At 42.9% G+C, this 20,967-nt stretch overlaps 1 protein-coding gene across 3 annotated transcripts in view; it reads left to right on the top strand.

Annotated features, from left to right (window-relative positions):
* Window positions 1–14,422, top strand: part of CYFIP2 (cytoplasmic FMR1 interacting protein 2) — a 121,820-nt gene extending 107,398 nt beyond the window's left edge. For 2 of the 3 annotated variants that reach the window (XM_040345081.1, XM_040345080.1), the window contains exons 28-33: window positions 3,754–3,826; window positions 4,179–4,273; window positions 5,091–5,147; window positions 9,327–9,565; window positions 10,330–10,477; window positions 13,332–14,422. In XM_040345081.1, the coding sequence (XP_040201015.1) occupies window positions 3,754–3,826; window positions 4,179–4,273; window positions 5,091–5,147; window positions 9,327–9,565; window positions 10,330–10,477; window positions 13,332–13,499 (780 nt within the window). In that variant the 3' untranslated portion in view covers window positions 13,500–14,422. The remainder of the gene's footprint in view (window positions 1–3,753; window positions 3,827–4,178; window positions 4,274–5,090; window positions 5,148–9,326; window positions 9,566–10,329; window positions 10,478–13,331) is intronic. The other variant, XM_040345082.1, reaches the window with a different exon arrangement.
* The last annotated feature ends 6,545 nt before the right edge of the window (window positions 14,423–20,967 follow it).

Raw genomic sequence — 20,967 nt, 5'->3', positions numbered from 1 at the left:
GCAGCACGGTGAGAGGCCGAGCCAGCTGCCGCCAGGCATTTGGGGGGATCCCATCAATAAAGTTGGGATCCCTTCAAAGCCTGGACCAGCTCTGTGACATCAGCTAACAGTGGACTTTAGCCAACTGTTGGCTAAATCTGGGTCACAGGAGTGCAGAAATAAGTGTGCTCCTGTGACCCAGAATAGAAGTATGGCCAAAAAGCTTTGACCATACAGTACTTCTCTTTTAAGGTAGCTGGTACTGGCAGAGATATTCCATTTAACTATATTGGCTTTGTCAATGAGTACATTTCAGATGCTATATATTATTGCTGAATGTATAGCATATTTGTGTCCTCTTAAAGAGGTTTAAAGTGCCACACCCCTATGTATTGTAAAATTATATATTGTAGTGTAAAGAATGGGATTTTTGAGGCACAACTATTTGCATCAAATATTTTTCCTTTATTTAGAAAAATATAACATGCTAATATGCTGTACAACATTTTATAATAAAGATCCATAATATTTCACCACAACATTTTATAATAGTAGTATAGACAAATGCTGATCGTATATGGCTTGACCATTGGAACATATAAGACCAGCATATTGTCAGAATGTTTATACTGTGATATTAAAATAGTATTGTATTTATGAAATTATGCAAATCTTTGTTTTGGGAGATTTACATTTTTCCACTATTACAACCAAGTAATTCAAGTTAGTTTATCCGCGCTATTTTGAAGACAAGTGACACAAATGATATGCTAAAAATATATATATTTTTTAACTAAAAATACAGTGTAAAATAATATCAGGTATATTTTGTGATAATACAAAAAAAATGGATATACTTTTAAATATCAAATATAAATGATGCTATTCACATTTCTACGCAAGCTCTTATTACAAAATACCACATTTCATGACTATAGTATAACAGATGTACTCCTAAACCAACCTTATTACCCCAAACCCAACCCAACCTTCTTCCCATTAAATGGAGACGACACCAGTTGTTGTTGGGTAAAATTATAGGCCGTAGCAGCCTTCTTTATTAAAGGTAATAACTTAACATTTTAAAAGTAAAACACACCTATCATACTAACTAAACTGACGTTGGTCTCCGCAGGCAAAAGCCTCTAACTGTAAAACACTATATATATATATAAACATATATACATATAACTCCTCTATTGCACTGCGGTCCCTCGTGCCCTTCTGACAGGCCTCAAGCCGATGCTGGCTCAAAGACCCTCCCGACCGCAGTGCTCCATACTCATTCCCTCCAGGTAACCTCCGTTATCTGGGCACCATCATATCCCCTGTCACCGACAGGTCTTAAATCACTTATTTAAACGGCTCCTCCTTCACCCGCAGAGACCAAACCACGCTGCCACGACAATCCTTTGCAGAACCTATGGATGAAACAAGCAAACGCAAACAAAACACGCAACGCCACAACACTGACATACCACAGACCAACATAAAAGAACACCAACAAACAGGGGAGGGTGGGTGGGAACTTTCCTGCGGGCGGGGACTTGCCCTTTTATCAACTCCTCTCTCCTCCCCCCGCCCCCCTGGCAGCCAATCATTAATTTTTGTACCCTGTTCCCTTAGTCATGTGGGCCCTCCTCCGAGTCCCTGCGTTCCTTGCTTCGGGCTTTCTATACTTGAATGATAACTTGGTAAATTTTAGACTTGGTAACTTAGTGTATAGCTTTCCGTGGCTTCACGGACTTATGTAAACAACTGGTTTTGATTTTAGAACGGTGATTCCTTCTCAAAACAAACAGACCTTCTAACGTACACTTTAAAAATGCACAGACAAAATGTTATATTGTGCACAGGACTTGATAATTTGATTAAGACTTATTTTTAAATTTAGAATGAATCTATTTTTAAACCTATATCATGACAAAGCCAATGTACAGACATTGGCCTTGGTTTTAGTAATGTATATGCAAAAACAATTAAATTACCAAAAAGGTAGACGTGAAAAGATTAATATAGAAAATTAATACTTTACCGATGGTCTATGAAACTTTGGTTTTGAGAAGTATCAGGTTATGAGTCCCAAAGGACTTCTGCCAACCTCTCAGGCCTTGTACACACGACCAAGGAACTTGTCGGAAAAGACACATCGTTTTCCTCGACGAGTTCCTTGTTAGGCTAGTCGAGGAACTCGACAAGCTTGCTTTGCGTACACACGGTCAAGACAAAATCTCCTCGTTCTCAAACGCGGTGACGTACAACATATACAACGGCAGGGGAAGTTCGATTCCACTGGCACAACCCTGTGGGCTGCTTTTGCTAATCTCATGTTACTGCGTGTTAAGTAAAAGTTTGGTAAGAGACGATTTGCACTTTTCAGTCTGTTACAGCATGAAAAATGTGTTATCTCCATTACAAATGCTACTTTTACTCCCGTCTCATACTTTATTCTGAGCATGCGCGGGTTTCTTAGCATACACACGCTTGAGTTTCTCGTCGAAAACCAGCCCAACGAGGAACGCGACGAGGAAATTGAGACTCCCGTCGAGGAAAAAGAGAAATTGTTCTCTTTTTTTCTTGTTGAGTTCCTCGACAGTTTCCTTGATGAAAAACGTACACACGACCGGTTTCCTCAGCAAAAAAGCTCTGCCACCAAGTTTCTTGATGGATTCTGTCGAGTTTCTCGGTTGTGTGTACGAGGCTTTACATCTTTCCGTGCCTTTCAAGATCTACCACTCTCTGTCCAGATTGCCTTTAGATCTTAGCCTCCTTTAGCATCCTAGCCTCCTTTCTCTGCTATTTGTAACCACTTTTACCTCACCCAAAAAGTGTGTGTGTGTGTCACTACTACGTAATTGATGATTTAAGATGAAGGGCTGTTCCCATGTTACCGTGACAACCAATTTTGGCGGCCATCTTGGACTCTTTACTATTTTCCCCTCCAGGGGCAGTGTTGGACTACAAGCCACAGCAAACAAAAACTTGGGACAGCTGACACGTTTCACACTATATCTAGTGTTTAGTCGTTGCTTAGACACGATGGCTCGCAGATCACAGCGAGGAGACATCTCAGGATCCAGGGGACAAGATAAGTAACATCTACATGGATCCTGCGATGCAATCCCGAGTGTGGTTCAATTCACCACGAGCCAGACTCAGGAATACCGCTAGGAAGGTTAAAAGGCTGACAGAAAGAGAAATTACGATCTTAAGAGAACTTAACATAATACAATTAAGACCTTCTATTGAGAGTTCCTTAGTTTAAAAAACAATGAACTTAAAAAAAATCTAGCAAAAAAAATAGCATATATGAAAAATATACTGTATAATAGAAAGGCCTTGTATATTTTTTTAACCCCAATAGTCCCGACAATATGTCTATACTACTATTACAAAATGTTGTGGTGAAACCAATGAATAAGATTGTATCATGGATCTATTTTATAAACTGTACGGCATATCAGCATGTTTTTATATTTAACAATAATAAAGTAAATATATTTTGTAAATAGTTTTGCCTCAAAAATCCCATCCTACACTACAATATCAAATTGTCATATAGCATATGAATGCAGGACAATAGAAAATATTCTCATATAATAAATCTGTAACTTGTGTCTAGAGAGATAATAAACCAGTTTTCATTTTGGCTCCACATGTGGTGATTGTGTTGATCACATTGACTGGGATGTCTAGCACTGGTGGTTGTGATTGCTGTTGCAATCTCCCTGTAATCTTTGCGACCCTCATCTTTTCTCACTTTATATCACCCAGTCCCAGGAGGAGGTGTGTGATCTTCTTCATGCAGCACCATTCCAGAACATCTTACCACGAGTTTTCATCAAAGGTGAGTCTGACCGGAACCGTTCTAAGGCCTCGTACACACGACCGAGTTTCTCGGCAAAAACCAGCAAGAAACTTGCTGGGAGATATTTTTTTGCCGAGGAAACCGGTTGTGTGTACATTTTCGTCGAGGAAACTGTCGAGAAACTCGACGAGCCAAAAAGAGAGCGAGTTCTCTATTTCCTCGACAGGAATGGAGAAACTTGCCTTGTCGAGTTCCTCAACAGCCTAACAAGGAACTCAACGAGGAAAACGATGTGTTTCGCCCATCGAGTTCCTCGGTCGTGTGTACGAGGCTTCAGATCCAAACATATCATGCTTGTTCAGCTAACTTCTAATCTTGTTTTGCCATTTAGAGGGGGAACGTCTGGAGGTCAGGATGAAAAGACTAGAGGCAAAGTACGCTCCACTACATCTTGTCCCACTAATTGAGAGACTGGGCACCCCACAGGTATGCTTTGGAGGTTCTATCTGAAGCCTTACTCCATCCAAAATTGATACTTCAGTCTTGAGTAGTCACCAGTTGGCTGAATCAGTGTTGGACTACCAAATAGGCATAGAAGGCACCGGCCGTTTAAGGGTCCCGTGACAACAGATCAAAATAATATTGATTTGATCATGAAAGAAAATTACAATGAAGTTTTCTTAAATTGTTTACAAAAGATAGAAAAAATTAACCACTTAGCAACCGCCTGCCCGCAATGTACTGCGGACGAGTGGCTGCTGTAGGCAAAGCAACATACCCGTACGTCGCTGCCTACTTCCGGGTTTGATTGTGCACATCGGGGGCCTGTTAGCAAGTCCCAGCCAATGATTCATGGCCGGGACCTGCTGATCAGGTGTGTACAATCATAACCCAGAGCTCTGTGTTGACATTCATATGTTTTTTAGCAGAAAGTAAAAAATATATATATTTTTTTATTTATATTGGAAAAAAAAATCCGGTGGTTATCAAATACCACCAAAAGAAAGCTCTATTTCTGTGAAAATATCAATTTTGTTTGGGTACAGTGTTACATGACCACGCAGTGCCAAATAGTAAAAAAATGGCCTGGTCATAAAGGGGGTCAAAGTGCTGGAGCTGAAGTGGTTAATCAACTCAAAGGAACAAAAACGTTACATTAAAGACTCTATAGAGAACAAACTGTATTCAAGTGGTTGTAAAGTCTCCACGATAAACTCCCATGATAGGTTCTCTTATGGGTCAATAGTAATGGCAGTGTGTTTTTTTTTCAGCAATATAATCTCTAAATACCTTTTCCCACCAGAGCTTCTGTGCAGTCACATGGTTTTCTCGGGTCTTCCTCCCAAGCAGAGGAACTCAGGTGGGAGGAGCTCACATTGATCTGCTGTTAGTTTTAGGAGGGGAGGGCCGGGCGGGAGAGAATCAGTTTTCACGCAGACCATAGAAATGACAGGAACGGAGAGAAGGAGAACCAGATGCTGCAGAGCAATTTTTGTACACATGTTTAAAAAATGATTTTAGGCCTGAAGAATACATAAAAAACAAAATGTTATTTATTTTTTAAAAGCAGACACTCTAGAGCGGTCTTCAAACCATGGCCCTCCAGTTGTTCAGGAACTACAATTCCCATCATGCCTAGTCATGTCTGTGAATATCAGAGTTTTACAATGCCTCATGGGACGTGTAGTTCCGCAACAGCTGGACCCGACTTGTTCGTTCCCCGACTTGTTCATTCCCTGACTTAGTTGGGGTAGGCGGTACACTTTGGTAGGGGTGGGTCAGCCACGCCCCCGTGACCTTGACCTCTGGGAACCTGCCTTCTGACCTTTGACCTCTGGGGGAGGTCCCTGTTCTAATTCCTGAGTCCTAGCCTTATTCTTCAATGGGAAACCCTAACCCCACCCCAACCCTAACCCCAACCCCAACCCTGTATGCCAGACCTTCAGAGCGCATGCGCCGGTGACTTAAAGTAAATAAAACATAGATATCAGGTTCACATTACAGTTTGTCTCTGAAAAGCTCATCTTCTTTCAGGTGTCAGCTTGTAAAAAGATTTGGGGCAACCTATGTACGTGTAATGTACATTAGTGATGGTCATCTCTATCTAGCGGCCATTATGCACACTACTTAGTTCAATGTTATCCCACTAGAGTGTGTGTGCAAGAAACCTCCAAAAACATACAAGGTGGGGACCAAGGTTTTGACTGCCTAGGGGCCTCCATGAAGTTTCTTCTGGCACTGGGCTGTATTCTTATCACATGGTAGACAGGGGGCATTTATTTTTTATTTGGGGGGGGGGGGGCAAAATTTTTGTGCTACAGTCTGGGGGTTATTTACAAAAGGCAAATCCACTTTGCACTACAAGTGCAAACTACAAGTACAAAGTGCACTTGAAATTGCACTGAAAGTGCACTTGGAAGTGCAGTCGCTGTAGATCCGAGGGGGAGATGCAAGGAAAATAAAAAACAGCATTTTAGCTTGCACATGATTGCATGATAAAATCAGCAGAGCTTCCCCTCATTTCAGTGCAATTTCAAGTGCACTTTGCACTTGTAGTGCAAAGTGGATTTGCCTTTCGTAAATAACCCCCATAGTTTTATTCTACATAAGGGAAGGTCCAGAGGGAACGTAATATTATCATTTGCCTTTTTAAAATACATGGTATTTAGGTGTATCTGTATCTGTGTATCTGTATCCTAAAACATGGGCCAGTTCACACCATAGAAACGCAGTCCAGATGTTCTTTTTGTTTCAGACCAGTGCATGCACAGTGTTTTCAATGTATTCCAATTGCTCTAGTTCACACCATGCAGTCGGTTTCCGGTCAGTTTCTGCACTGGAAACACTGAGCCATTAGAATACATGGAAAACACTGTGCATGCATTTTGTGCAACAAAAAAGTGTACAGGAACTGCATCTGTTGTGAACTGTCCCTAAGAGCCAGTTCACATTACATGCAGCCCAGTGCGTTTTTTTCTGCATCAAAAACACAAGGGAAGTAAGTTATATGGTTGTCAAAGGCATAGTTTACACCAGTGCTTGCAGTTCCAGAAAAGAAGTAGAACATGCTACATTTTTCCTGTACTGGAACGCTGTAAAACGCATAAAAAATGCACTGGAACGCACTTAAACGCACCAAAAAACACACTGTAACACACATGTCACACATAAGAAAAAAAAGGGGGGAAATGCACTGGACTGCATCAAAAATGCACTGAAACGCATCGAAAACGCACCAAAAAATGTGCATGCAAGAAAAGCATCTGGAATGCATTCAGACTGCGTTTCTGTGATGTGAACTGGCACTAAATAAGAACATGTGTGTTCCAGTGCGTTTCAGTGCATTTTTTGTGCATTTTACAGCATTCCAGTAAAGTCCAGCGCAGGAAAAATAGCATGTTCTACTTTTTTTTCTGGAACTGGAACGCAGTGGAACTGCAGGCACTATTGTGAACTATGCCATTGAAAACCATATAACCTACTCTTTATATATATGTGTACATACACATATACATTAAACAATTGTGACGCAACTACGATGGATCCAGAGCATTTAATCACATGTAAATATAACTGGTTCAAGCAGTGGCATAGAGATGGCCTTTTTCAGTGTGTTTTGCAATCAGGTTCAGGAACTAGGTGATCTGAAATGTCATACAAATAGCATTAGCTATAATATAAGGAAACATCCACCAATGCAGAAACAGCCAATTTAACTCCTGCAATGCTGTGCACTTAAATTATTTAAGAGCCATGGGATTGATTTACCAAAGGCAAATAGACTGTGTCATAAACCAAGGCAAAAAATTTGCCTTCTGTCGAGAAGTGCCCCCCCATCAAATAGTGCCCGTGCATTCGCAGGACAGAGCTGCACTCCAGCTGAGTTGCCGACCGATCAGCTGGAGTGACGTGACCAGGGCGCAAACGCACATCGTAGGAGGTTTTCTCTCGATGGGAGATACCATTTCACAAGCACAATTGAAACCTATACAGACAGCGGGGGGAGATGCGCAATCTGAAAACTACAGTCTCCCCCTGCTGTTTGTACAGCTTTAAATTGTGCCTTTGAAATGGTATCTTCCATCAAGAGATACCTCCTATGATGTGCGCATGCGCCATGGTTACGTCAGCCCAGCTGATCAGAAAAATCACCTGTTGTGCTATGACGTACGGCGCATGCGCCATTCCTCCCGGGCACTATTCGATGGGAGAGCACTCGACAGAACAGGGGCAGCAAGGGGCGACACAAGGACAGCTGAAATCTAGTTGGCAATAATTAATGTGCATTTAGAAACAAAGTATATTAGAGCAGAGTTTGTGTCAGTGTAATGTAACACACACCGGTGTTATCTCCAGGAAAGGCATTGCAGAGAGAAGAATCAAAGTTACACAGAGATATCTTAGACCAGCTTTTAATTTAAAGCAAGACTCCAGGCAGACACATAAATAGACCCTTGGGGGCAGATCCACAAAGGAAGAACGCCGGCCTATCTACTGATACGCCGGCGTACTTTCAAATTTCCCGCGTCGTATCTTTGTTTTGAATCCTCAAAACAAGATACGACGGCATCTGGGTTAGATCCGACAGGCGTACGTCTTCGTACACCTTCGGATCGTAGATGCAATTCTTCGGCGTCCGCTGGGTGGCGTTCCCGTCGTAATCCGCATCGAGTATGCAAATTAGCTATTTCCGACGATCCACGAACGTACGAGCGGCCGTAGCATTCTTTTACGTCGTTTCCGTTCGGCTTTTTTCGGCGTATAGTTAAAGCTGCTATTTGGTGGCGTACGCAATGTTAAGTATGGCCGTCGTTCCCGCCCCGAAGTTGAAAATATTTTATTTTGTTTGCGTAAGTCATCCGTGAATGGGGCTGGACGTAATTTACGTCCACGTCAAAACAATGACGTCCTTGCAACGTCATTTAGCGCAATGCACGGCGGGGAAATTTAGGGACGGCGCATGCGCAGTTTGTTCGGCGCGGGGACGCGCTTCATTTAAATGAAACACGCCCCCTACTCGCCCATTTGAATTACGCGCCGTTACGTCGCAAGAGATACACTACGCCGCCGTAACTTACGGCGCAAATTCTTTCTGGATTCAAAGCTTTGATAAGTAAGTTACAGCGGCGTAGCGTATCTCACATACGCTGCGCCCATGCAATTGTATGTGAATCTGCCCCTTGAAATACATACGTAAATGTCTACATGTTTGCCTGGTTCAGCCAGTCTTGTGATTTGCATACCTCTACCACACAGCCAGACAAATGAACACTGATTTTGTGGATATCTCTCGGCCCATAGCCGGCTCATAGGGTCAGTGTATCTGCAGTGATGAACTCTGTCCAGGTTGCTGGGTGTGAACTAGGAAGTAGCAAAGCTGAAGCAGGAAGCCATAGTATAATCACCCTGGTTGTTTGTGTAGAGTTCCACTTAGGAAGCAGTGCAAAAAATAGTTTGTATTTTTTCAGTTATTTCTCAATAGTGTAAGATAATATAAAAGATAACACAATATTTTCGTAATTCTCATATTTATTTTTAGCAAATTGCTATAGCCCGGGAGGGAGATCTTTTGACCAAGGAACGCCTGTGCTGTGGTCTCTCCATGTTTGAAGTCATCCTGACCCGGATCCGCAGCTACCTGCAGGACCCCATCTGGCGTGGTCCTCCCCCCACCAATGGAGTGATGCATGTGGACGAGTGTATGGAGTTTCATCGACTCTGGAGCGCCATGCAGTTTGTTTATTGTATTCCGGTGGGGACCAATGAATTTACTGCAGAGTGAGTACTTGTTATCTTCCTGAAAACTGCTGCTCACCAGTGGGTTGTCTTGTCTCTTTAGCGCTGTAGCTAGAATAATATTAAAAGAGAAGTATGGGGTTTTTAAAAAACCAAAGCTTATTCTAACCTAGGTGGATGCAGCTCACTGGAGGGCTAGGGAGGGAGCAGCTGGCTTAGTCTCCCTCCGGCACAGGTGAGAGGCTGAGCCAGCTGCCGATCCAGGCATGTGGGGGGATCCCGACTGTAAATTTGTAATCCAGACTAGACCAGCTGAGTGACGTCAGCCAAATGCAGGCTTTAGCCCGCTGTCGGCTAAAATTGGGTCACAGGAGTGCAGAATGAACTGCACTCCTGTGATCCATGGGTGAAGTATGGCCAAAAAAGCTTTGGCTATACTTCTCCTTTAAGTATTTTTGAAAATACAATCAAAACATAAAAATTTAAAGTGGAATTCCAGCTTACACCTACAGTAACTAGCGGCCCCCATGTGTCAGCCAGAGTGGCTGCAGGGGAGAGGAGGGACCGCTGATAACAGATCCATTGAAGCTTATGGGTGACAGCACAGGCTTTGCTAGCCATTGTCCAAGTGCTCTTTCCTTTTCCCTGCAGCTGCTGATGGCTGACATAGGGGAGGGGGGTAGAGGACAATTTTAGGGCTAGTTAGATGTAAGCTGAAGTTTTCTATATACCCCAGTAATAACAAGCGTCTAACAAGCTCTGTTGTCTTGGTAATTTTGTGTCCTGTCTCTTGCTTCCCCCTACAGGCAGTGCTTCGGAGACGGTTTGAACTGGGCGGGTTGTGCCATTATTGTGCTCCTAGGCCAGCAGCGTCGTTTTGACCTCTTTGACTTTTGCTATCACCTCCTGAAAGTTCAAAGACAGGACGGGAAAGATGAAATCATAAAAAATGTGGTGAGTTTCACTGACTAACCAGACATGATTAAAGTGGATGTAAAGCCACTCTCATCCTTTCTAAACTACTGCCATAGTGCTGATCTATAAGGATATACATGCCTCCTGCATGTATCCTTACCTGTCAAATGTCTCCCCTCTGTCTGTTATAAGAACTGAAAAACTGCAGATTCTGTGGGTAGATCTGTTGTCTGGAGCTCTGTGGGTGGAGTTGTGATGTCAGTAGACTCCCCGCCCTCCTCTACACTCCCCTTGTCAACAAGCATTTTTTCCTATGTATTCCTTACACTGAATTCTGCTATGATCACCAACATCCAGTCAAAATCCAGAAAAGTAACCACATGACTTCAGAAAAGGAGTGGGGGTGGGAATTAAAAAATAATGCCTGTCTCAAGCTAGTGCATGAGATATGTAAATAACCTGTCACTCACAGCAAGGGGGCGGAACGGACTAAGGTTTTTATCTGTAAGTCCGTTTTATTTCACTGAACAATAAAAGAGGATTGCTCAGAATTGGATTAACTCTGTGTGGCAAGATTGGCACAGATGATAGAAAATCTTATACTGTACATTGTGACAGCAAAAAAATTAAAATAAAAATGTCGGGTTTACATCCACTTTAATGCTGAATAGACTTTTGACAAATGAATATGTGCAACACCTTCTGAGCTTCATTAATTCTGGTGAACAGTGTCCAACACAAATAAGACATGGGCACAGCAGAGCTTCTGAGAGAGACCTCATAGATGAAAGAGTACCTGTAGTATTGGAGATGAGATATATATATATCTATATATATATAGATATATATCTATAGATATATAAATACTGTATATATTATTTATATATATATATATACACACACACACAGTGTATATAGTATTCATATACATACACACACACACTATATATATATATATATATATATGATCCACGAGCAGTTGAGGCGGGTGATGATGACGTTAGTGCGCCGCTCACCTAGGCTGCCACCGGGTGTACCAAGATGGCCGCCGCTCCGGAGCTAGGCCGAAGCCGCGGCCTTTCCTTTGGGCTCAATCCACGGAACGGCACACCGCGCGATCCGCGGATTGAGAGGTGAGTACCGATCAAAATAATTTTGATCGATTAAAAAAATTAATGATTAATCAAGGAATTAATCGTGAATTTCCCCAGCCCTAATATATATATATAAATAATATATACAGTGTGTATATTTTATATATATATATATATATATATATATATATATATATATATATATATATATAATACAAATTTACAACATAGATTAAGAGGAAAATATAATGATTTTTTGTCAGTTTTATTTCAAGATTTTGGAAGTTTTTTTTTGTGTTTCTTATTATATTTGTAAATTCTTAATTTTATACACTGGGTTCGCTTATGGCTCAGATTTTGCAGCCCCTTCTGGCCTTCCTAAAAAGGAAGCCCAAGGGCTCTTTCACACGGGGCGGATCAGTGATAATCCGCCCAGTGAACCTCCGTTTGCTCAGCGGGGATGCCTGCTGAGCCGGCGGATGACAGGGCGGTCCCCGCACACTGTGTGAGTCTTTTCTCCGCTCTTCTCTATGGGGGGGATCGGATGAACACGGACCGTCTGTCCGTGTTCACCCGATCCGCAGACGGATGGAAAAATAGGGTTTTCCTCCGTCTGAAGAATCAGAGGATTGCGGAACTGGATGAGATCGGGTGTCAGCGGATGAATCCGCTGACAACCGCAATCTCATAGGGATCAATGTATGTCCCTTTTTCATCCGTACAAAAAAAAAAAAAAAAGCGGACATACGGTCCGCAGGTGTGAAAGAGCCCTAACACAATTTTTTCACTTTCTGGCTGTCCAATGGAAATCCTATAGCTACACAGAAGGCAGTATCTTTCCCTTCTACCACACATTTAGATTATTCAGTCAACCTAGTAAAAAGGGGGACATAGCCTAATAAACTAGGTACTGGTTGAAAATAATATGAAAAATATTTATGTTCAATATTTAATATTTATTTGACAAAAAAATGATGTCAAATCTGTTCATTTTTAGTCGGGACAATAAATATATCTGAAAACACTGTAAATTTTCTTTAAAAGCTGAGCTCCAGGCAAAAACATTTTATTAAAACTTATAGTTCAATATCCACAATGGGTTTGAAATCTACTTTGTGTACTCAATGCCGTTGCAACCCAGAAAATACCTTGTAAAGTAGCAATGACATAATATCTGGGATACACAAAACCTTTGCAGAGGGCAGAGCCTTGGGAGGGGCTCAGCAGGCCCATCCAGCTTTAAATGAGGTCATGGAATTTCTGATGGTAGTGTGGCACCAGCACTGCATGGAATTTCTGATGGTAGTGTGGCACCAGCACTGCATGGAATTTCTGATGGTAGTGTGGCACCAGCACTGCATGGAATTTCTGATGGTAGTGTGGCACCAGCACTGCATGGAATTTCTGATGGTAGTGTGGCACCAGCACTGCATGGGATTTCTGATGGTAGTGTGGCACCAGCACTGCATGGAATTTCTGATGGTAGTGTGGCACCAGCACTGCATGGAATTTCTGATGGTAGTGTGGCACCAGCACTGCATGGAATTTCTGATGGTAGTGTGGCACCAGCACTGCATGGAATTTCTGATGGTAGTGTGGCACCAGCACTGCATGGGATTTCTGATGGTAGTGTGGCACCAGCACTGCATGGAATTTCTGATGGTAGTGTGGCACCACCAGCGCTGCATGGATAGCATTTCCAGTTTGCCAAATGATTTTCTTCGCTGACGTTGTTGTTTATGGTCTCTTAAGTGTTTGCATTCACTAACCAGCTATCCTGTTTCTGACCATCCCTCCAGCCGCTAAAGAAAATGGCAGATCGCATCCGGAAGTATCAGATCCTGAACAACGAGATCTTTGCAGTCCTCAACAAATATATGAAATCTGTAGAGAGTGACAGTTCCACAGTAGAACACGTACGGTGCTTCCAACCTCCTATTCACCAATCACTGGCCACCACCTGCTGAGAGGGGCATAGCACAGACCACACTCCGGACGATATCGACAAACCCCGTAACGTTGTGGTGCATGTTCGTCCTGTTTTCACAATACACCTACATGATGCTATAGAAGCAGCAGGACTGTACAGGATGTAGCCATGTAAAGAGGTGTGGCCTGACTTCCATGTCTGTCACTGTCTGCGGTGACAAATTTCACATTATGACATCATCGCCCAGGTCTGATGAAGTCTGGTGAAAGCAGGGCGGTATTAATAGCTTCATATTGGTTTGGCCCGACTTTTAAGTATTTTTATGATGTACAACAGACATTTTCAGGTTGTTACCGGCTTTTGGTCAGTGTGGTCAATGGGAATTTGTTTGATCAATCTATTTATTGTGACGCTGTACAGTGTTGTGGTAATCTCATCTGCTTAAAGACTATCTTGCCAATTTGTCAACTTCTACAGTACATGTTAACGATCGATTTTATTTTGTTTGAGTGGCCAATGATCTGAGAAACTTTATCCCCATAACGGAAAACTCCATGTGATGCTCAAAATTTACTATGGAGTGGAGGGTGATTAGGCAGCTTGCTGTGTTCAGATACTTACCTTCTGAGGCCTACTGCAAAGTTTGCCCATCATTAGCCCAACTACGCCCATCCCACTCCTTCCTACCACTACATTGATCAGAGTTTTCAAAGGAAGATTTGATGATACCATGTAACTAATAATAAAAGCAACAGGAGGAATTTTTTTTTTAGTCCTACCACAAACAATAAAATCTCATAATGTAGTATGAGGGCTTGCCTGATTGGATCGTTTAGGTAGGTTTTCATAATACATCGTTTTAGTCAATTTAGAGGATATTGTAGAGCCAGATTGTAACATGTATGGTAAGCGTAAGGTCGCAACATGAGATCCCAAAGAGTAAATAAAATGTAGAATGAATTATTGCCTGTATCTATGAGTAGACCTAAGCCTGGTACACACGATTGGATTTTCCGTGGACAAAGCGTAGGACTTTTGTCCGAAGGGCGTTGGCCATGAACCTGTCTTGCATACAAACGGCAAAGAATTATCGGCCAGCAAACTACGTGGTTTTTCACAGTTTTTTGTACCGGGGGGTACTTATGCCCTTTCAGGGTTTATTCCCATGATTTTGGGATGGTGGAAACACTTGAAGGTTCATTACTTATACTTAAACTACATGGTTTTTCAGCTCCCTTTGGGCAACTTCTGCTAATGTTGTGTTATGGTTAGCATTTCTTCTGAGCATGCGTGTATGTACTTTGAAGTTTTGTACGAAGGACTTCTGTACACACAGAGGCGGCTTTCTAATTAGGCGGTCGCCTAAGGCCTCGCACTCAAAGGGGCCTCCCGGCCGCCTAATTTGCCTGTGATCAATACTAATGTCTGCGCCATCGGATCTCTCTATCACCCCTGGTCTCTCTTTCTCACCCCCCCCCCCCCTGCATTGGCGGAATATGTCTGATGGGTGAGGAGGGTGCCCTGGAAGTGGTGCTGATCACCTGTGTGCTAGATCCGTAAATTTTCTGCAGACATTTTTCTGGCTTGAATTATTTTTCTCATTATGGGCGTGAGTGGGGCCTCCTGTCTAAGTTTTGCCTAATGCCCTGTACACACAATCGGATTTCTGATGGAATAAAATTTGATGGATTTTTTCCGTCGTATATCCGATGAAGCTGACTTTCATCAGTCTTGCCTACACACCATCAGACTAAATTCCGACCGTGCCAAAACGTGGTGACGTAAAACACTACGACGAGCCGGACAAAAATGAAGTTCAATGCTGCCGAGCATGCGTCGCCTTGATTCTGAACATGCGTGGATTTTTCTCCGATGGATTTCCACACAGACGATCAGAATTTACCATCGTTTTTTTATCCATAGGAAAAATGTAAAACATGTTCTATTTTTTTACACCGATGGAAAAAAGACCGATGGGGCCCACACACGATCAGTTTGTCCGATGAAAAAAGTCCATCGGTCTGTTTTCATCGGATAAACCGATCGTGCGTACACGGCATAAGGCCTCACAAAGCCTAGAGCCGCCTCTGTGTACACACGATCGCATTATCCGACAACACACATTTTTTAGTTGGAAAATTTTAAAGCATGCTATCCAACATTAGTTTTCGGAAAAGACCGACAACAATTGTCCGATGGAGCATACAAACGGCCAGATTTTCCGATAACAGCCTGCCATCACACAATTCCCGTCGGAAAATCCGATCGCGTGTACGGGCCATGTACGCCGTCATAAGTCCTAATCCGAGCCGTCGTATCTATGCGCCTGATTCTTAGAATCAGTTACGCATAGATATCCATTAGATCCGACAGGCGTAAGTCTCTTACGCCGTCGGATCTTAACTGCATTTTGTTTTTTGACCGCTAGGTGGCGCTTCCGTCGAATTCCGCGTTGAGTATGCAAATTGGCTAGATACGTGAATTCCCGAACGTACGCGCGGCCGATGCAGTAAAGTTACAACGTTTACGTTAGGCTTTTCCCGGCGTATAGTTGCCCCTGCTATATGAGGCATAAGTGCGGCGTAACAATGTTAAGTATGGCCGTCGTTCCCGCCTCGAAATTTGAAAAAGTTACGTCGTTTGCGTAAGTCTTCCGTGAATGGGGCTGGACGTCATTTACATTCACGTCGAAACCAATAACGTCCTTGCGGCGTACTTTGAAACAATGCACACTGGGAAATTCCACGGACGGCGCATGCGCCGTTCCGCAAAAACGTCAATCACGTCGGGTCACGGTAGTTTTACATAAAACACGCCCCCCTGATCCAAATTTGAATTAGGCGGGCTTACGCCGTCCGATTTACGCTGCGCTGCCGCAACTTACGGGCAAGTGCTTTGAGAATACAGCACTTGCCCATCTAAGTTGCGGAGGCCTGCACAAAATTACGCCGCTGGACGAGAATCTGGGCCTGTATCTTTGCTGAACCACTGCTGTAGAAAACCCTATTGCATTTAAAGAATGCATTGTTTTGCAGACTGCATACGTTTTTCATTAGATTGCGCAGCGAACCAACCACTTTCAATAAGGATTTTGCCACTGATCTTCCTTTCAACTTGAACTGAGACAAGAGAAAAGGTAAAGCGTATCACTACGGTACTAGGAAACTCAAATTGTGTTTGTAATAGTCCAATACAGCCCCTGTGTAAATATATAATAAAAGTATAGATTTTTTTTTTTTTTTTAAATACTAACCTACGCTGATAATATTTACACTAAAGCAAAACTATGGACAAAATAAAAATGACACAAAAAGTTAGCAGTTTTTGGTTTTCCTTTATTCCCCTATATAGGATAATTTTATTACTTGGTGATCCTGCCATTATTTTCTCACATCCTTTAAAAGGGTGACAACGCAGTTTGCTCAAAATCACACATGCAGCGTTGTCACCCTGTGGACAAGGTCATTTTAACCACTTGGGATCCGTCTGCCGTCAATTGACGGCTACAGTGCGGATCCCAATCTCCAAACTGCCGTTAATTGACGTCCGCCCCTTAGGGCGGTCCCCGCGCGCGCTCCAGAGCGCGCTGCGGGGAAAATCTGTGTTGGCCGTGTACCTCGGACACAGCCAATTACAGATCGCCGCGAACGGCCAATCAGAGTGCCCGTTCGCGAGGCGATCTGTGCGGCCAATGAGAGAGGATCTCATATGTAAACATATGAGATCATCTCTCATTGCCGTTTTACACAGAGACAGCGGTGGTGTCTCTGGAGAGGAGACCGATCTGTGTCTCTTGTACATAGAGACACAGATCGGTTACCCCCCCCCCAGTCACCCCCCCCCCCTCCACCTACAGTTAGAACACTATATAGGACACACATTTAACCCCTTCCTCACCCCCTAGTGTTAACCCCTTCAGTGCCAGTCACATTTATACTGTAATTAGTGCATATTTATAGCACTGATCGCAGTATAAATGTGAATGGCGCCAAAAATGTGTCCGATGTGTCCGCCATAACGTCGCAGTCCCATTAAAAATCGCAGATCGCCGCCATTTCTAGTAAAAAAAATAATTAAAAAATAATAATTGTGTCCCCTATTTTGTAAGCGCTATAACTTTTGCGCAAACCAGTCGCTTATTGCGATTTTTTTTTTTTTTTTACCAAAAATATGTAGAAGAATACGTATCGGCCTAAACTGAGAAAAAATATGTTTTTTTTTTTTTAAATTGGGATATTTATTATAGCAAGAAGTAAAAAATATTGTATTTTTTTCAAAATTGTCTCACTTTTTTGTTTATAGCGCAAAAAATAAAACCCGCACAGGCGATCAAATACCACCAAAAGAAAGCTCTACTTGTGGGGAAAAAAGGACGTCAATTTTGTTTGGGAGCCACGTCGGACGACCGCGCAATTGTTAGTTAAAGCGATGCAGTGCCGAAAGCTGAAATTTCACCTGGGCAGGAGGGGGGTATATGTGCCCAGTAAGCAAGTGGTTAAATAAACATGTCGTTTTAAGGCACAAACAAATTGAAACCAAACGCTATCTTATGCTTTAACAGTTCTTTCTCTTTTTTGAAAAAAAAAAAAAAGTTTAAACCGTATACTGTAAATAAAGCGTGTCCATTTCAAGCACCCCCTGCAGTCGTATATGGTTTGCCCCAACCCACTGGAAAGCTTGTCCTTCATGTAAATGTGGAGAAAAAGAATAAAGTCCCATGAAATAAAAAATAAATAAAAAATATTTACTTTTATTACAGATGTAACCTCCACATAATTATCACTATACAATATTTTTCATTATAGTGGGCTCTCAATCTTGTCAGATTTCTAACTATATATAAAGAAATATATAAAGATGGCCGCAGGAATCCAAAGGTTATCATGCTATCACACAGGTATGCCCTAATCACTATCCAGCCATACTCAAGTCATTGTTTTGGGTGGAGCACTCCTTTAACTGCCACTCCTACCGCTGAATTAAGTACCTGAAATGGGTAACTTTTTTTAGAAAATATTTAAACAGATTTGTATTAAAAGTTCTGTGTTTACATTCTAATTTTGTTTTTTTATATATATATTTTGTTCCTTTTATTTGTTTAACTGAAAAGAGAAAAAAAAAAGTTACATTATTTTACCTTCTCGCTTGTGAATAAGAAGTAAAAAAAATGAAAAAAAAAATCTTTTGTCTGATCTTCTATTAGTCGTTGTGTGCAAAATATTTGGTGAATACGGAGAATTTTCAGGTGATTTCAAGGAGATTCAATTGACATGTACAAAAAATGACTGGCTTTATTAGCTGTGTGCAGCCAGAAACACTGTCTCTGGATGCAAACAATCTGAATCTAGGGCCTGGTCAGACGTTTTATTTGCAGGTATCCAGTGGGGTCACTAGGGTTGGTGTCACCCGGCGCAAAAAAAAATGGTGTCACCCCCACCTCAGTATAGACCCCCCTCCCACAGTACAGACCTCCCTCCCGCAGCACAGACCCCTCGCACTAAGTACAGACCCCCTCCCTCAGTACAGACCCCCCACCAAGTACAGACCCCCTCCATCAATATAGACCACCTCCCTCAGTATAGACCTCCCCCTCCGTATAAACCTCCCCCCTCAGTATAGACCCCTCAATCAGTACAGACACCCCCACCCAAGTGCAGACCCCCCATCAGTACAGACACCCCCCACCCAAGTGCAGACCCCCCATCAGTACAGACACCCCCCTCAGTGCAGACCCCTCTCAGTACAGACACCCCCCTCAGTGCAGACCCTCCTCAGTACAGACACCCCCAGCAGTGCAGAACCCCCTCAGTACAGACACTCCCCTCAGTACAGACCCCCCTCAGTACAGACACCCCCCCTAGTGCAGACCCCCCTCAGTGCAGACCCCAGCAGTATAAACGCCCCCCTTACATACTTTAGAACAGCACCGACAGTCTGATACACACACTGTGTGTCCCTCGAGCACGGGCAGCTCCTCCTCCTCTGTGGATGTAAACAGAGAGGAGGAGGCAGCTTCGGTCTGCGCCGATGATGTACACGGCACAGCTGATCAGGGTAGCGGGTGGTGTTAGCGGTGCTGCCACCCATGGGTGTCACCCCTCTGGCGGGTGTCACCCGGTGCGACCCGCACCCCCCTAGCAACACCTATGCATGTATCTACATGGCTACCCATGTGAATGAGGCCTAAAAGACAGGTTTACTATTAGTGAACTTGACTCATAATAAATGGCCCAACCTGAGTGCGACCTACTGGGTTAAATACTTAGCTTCCTCCCCTTTTCAGCAATCTTTACTGTGCAACCCTGCCTTTCTGATAATGCTTCCCCCTGATCCTCTTCTTAGGCATATCGCGGCCCCATATCTTACTATTGGTAAGACATATTCCACAGGGGTCAAGTTCTGGGGAAAAAAGTGTGGGAACTCCCACCCAAGATCCACTCCCCCACCAAAAAATAAATAAGTGATACACTCATATGCATAATTACTAAACCGCAAGTTCTTTCTAAATCCCGCGATAACTCGCGGCAGACCTCCGCAATGTCTCCTGGGAACAATGACAAAAGCTCCCAGGAGACATTGCGGCATCCAGGAAGTGACGGAATACCCGCACACTACCCGATGAATCCATATACAGGAAGCGGCCAGTAACATAAAGGATTACTAAGGTTCCCCTGCCCCTGACAGTGACTTAAGCTGGGCATCGCCGCTTATTGAAGGATTGGCTCGGGCGGCTCGGCTGCTCTCGGCTGCTCTAGTCCTGCAAAGGGAACTGAGTTCCTGCTGTGAAAAAAGTGCAGGAACTCCGTTCCCACGCGTTCTCGCAGGACTTGAGCCCTGATATTCCAGCCATCCTTAGGAATGTGGTTCACCTATAGGAATGAATGAGGCAGCAGAACCCCTGTGTATTAGGAAGGATATTCATCCTATTTGCTCATGAATGCCATTCAGCTTCTCTTTTGTGTTTCATTTTGCCACTTTTGTTAAGAGATGAGACACTTAGAAAAACATCCACTGTCTATTGATATTCACTTAGTGTTGTCCGTTTCTGAAAACAATACAGCTACTGTACCTGTCCTGATGATCATTGTCACCGAGACAGAAAGTCATTCAAGTTGTCATCTGAACAAAAGGTGAGGAAAGTCCTCCAATGGTTTCATCTATTCCTGTGATGATTTTAAGAATGGAATTCTGTTCCGTTTAAGACTTTTTTTCTTTTGTTTTTTGTTGCACCTCCAGGACAGGAAATGAAAGGAAATCTCCTGAATGAGACACATAATGGGTTTTAAACCTTGCCTACTCTATCTGAATTAAATAAAACCCTTTGGAGTTACATACACTTTAAACATGAACAAATTTGAAATAAATATCTTGTAATTACTCTTAGTAATCCTATGGACCAGCTCTCTGGGCACCATGGCTGATAAAGGCTAACTCCATCTTTTATAGTGTTGTCATATAAAGCCTAGTACACACCACTAGTTTTGGGTTGAATGGAAAAAAAACTA

Source organism: Rana temporaria, chromosome 3 (assembly GCF_905171775.1).
Source record: "Rana temporaria chromosome 3, aRanTem1.1, whole genome shotgun sequence".
Taxonomy (NCBI): Eukaryota; Metazoa; Chordata; class Amphibia; order Anura; family Ranidae; genus Rana; species Rana temporaria.
The sequence above is the reverse complement of the archived record's forward strand: the minus strand, read 5'-3'. Positions and strand labels throughout refer to the sequence as shown.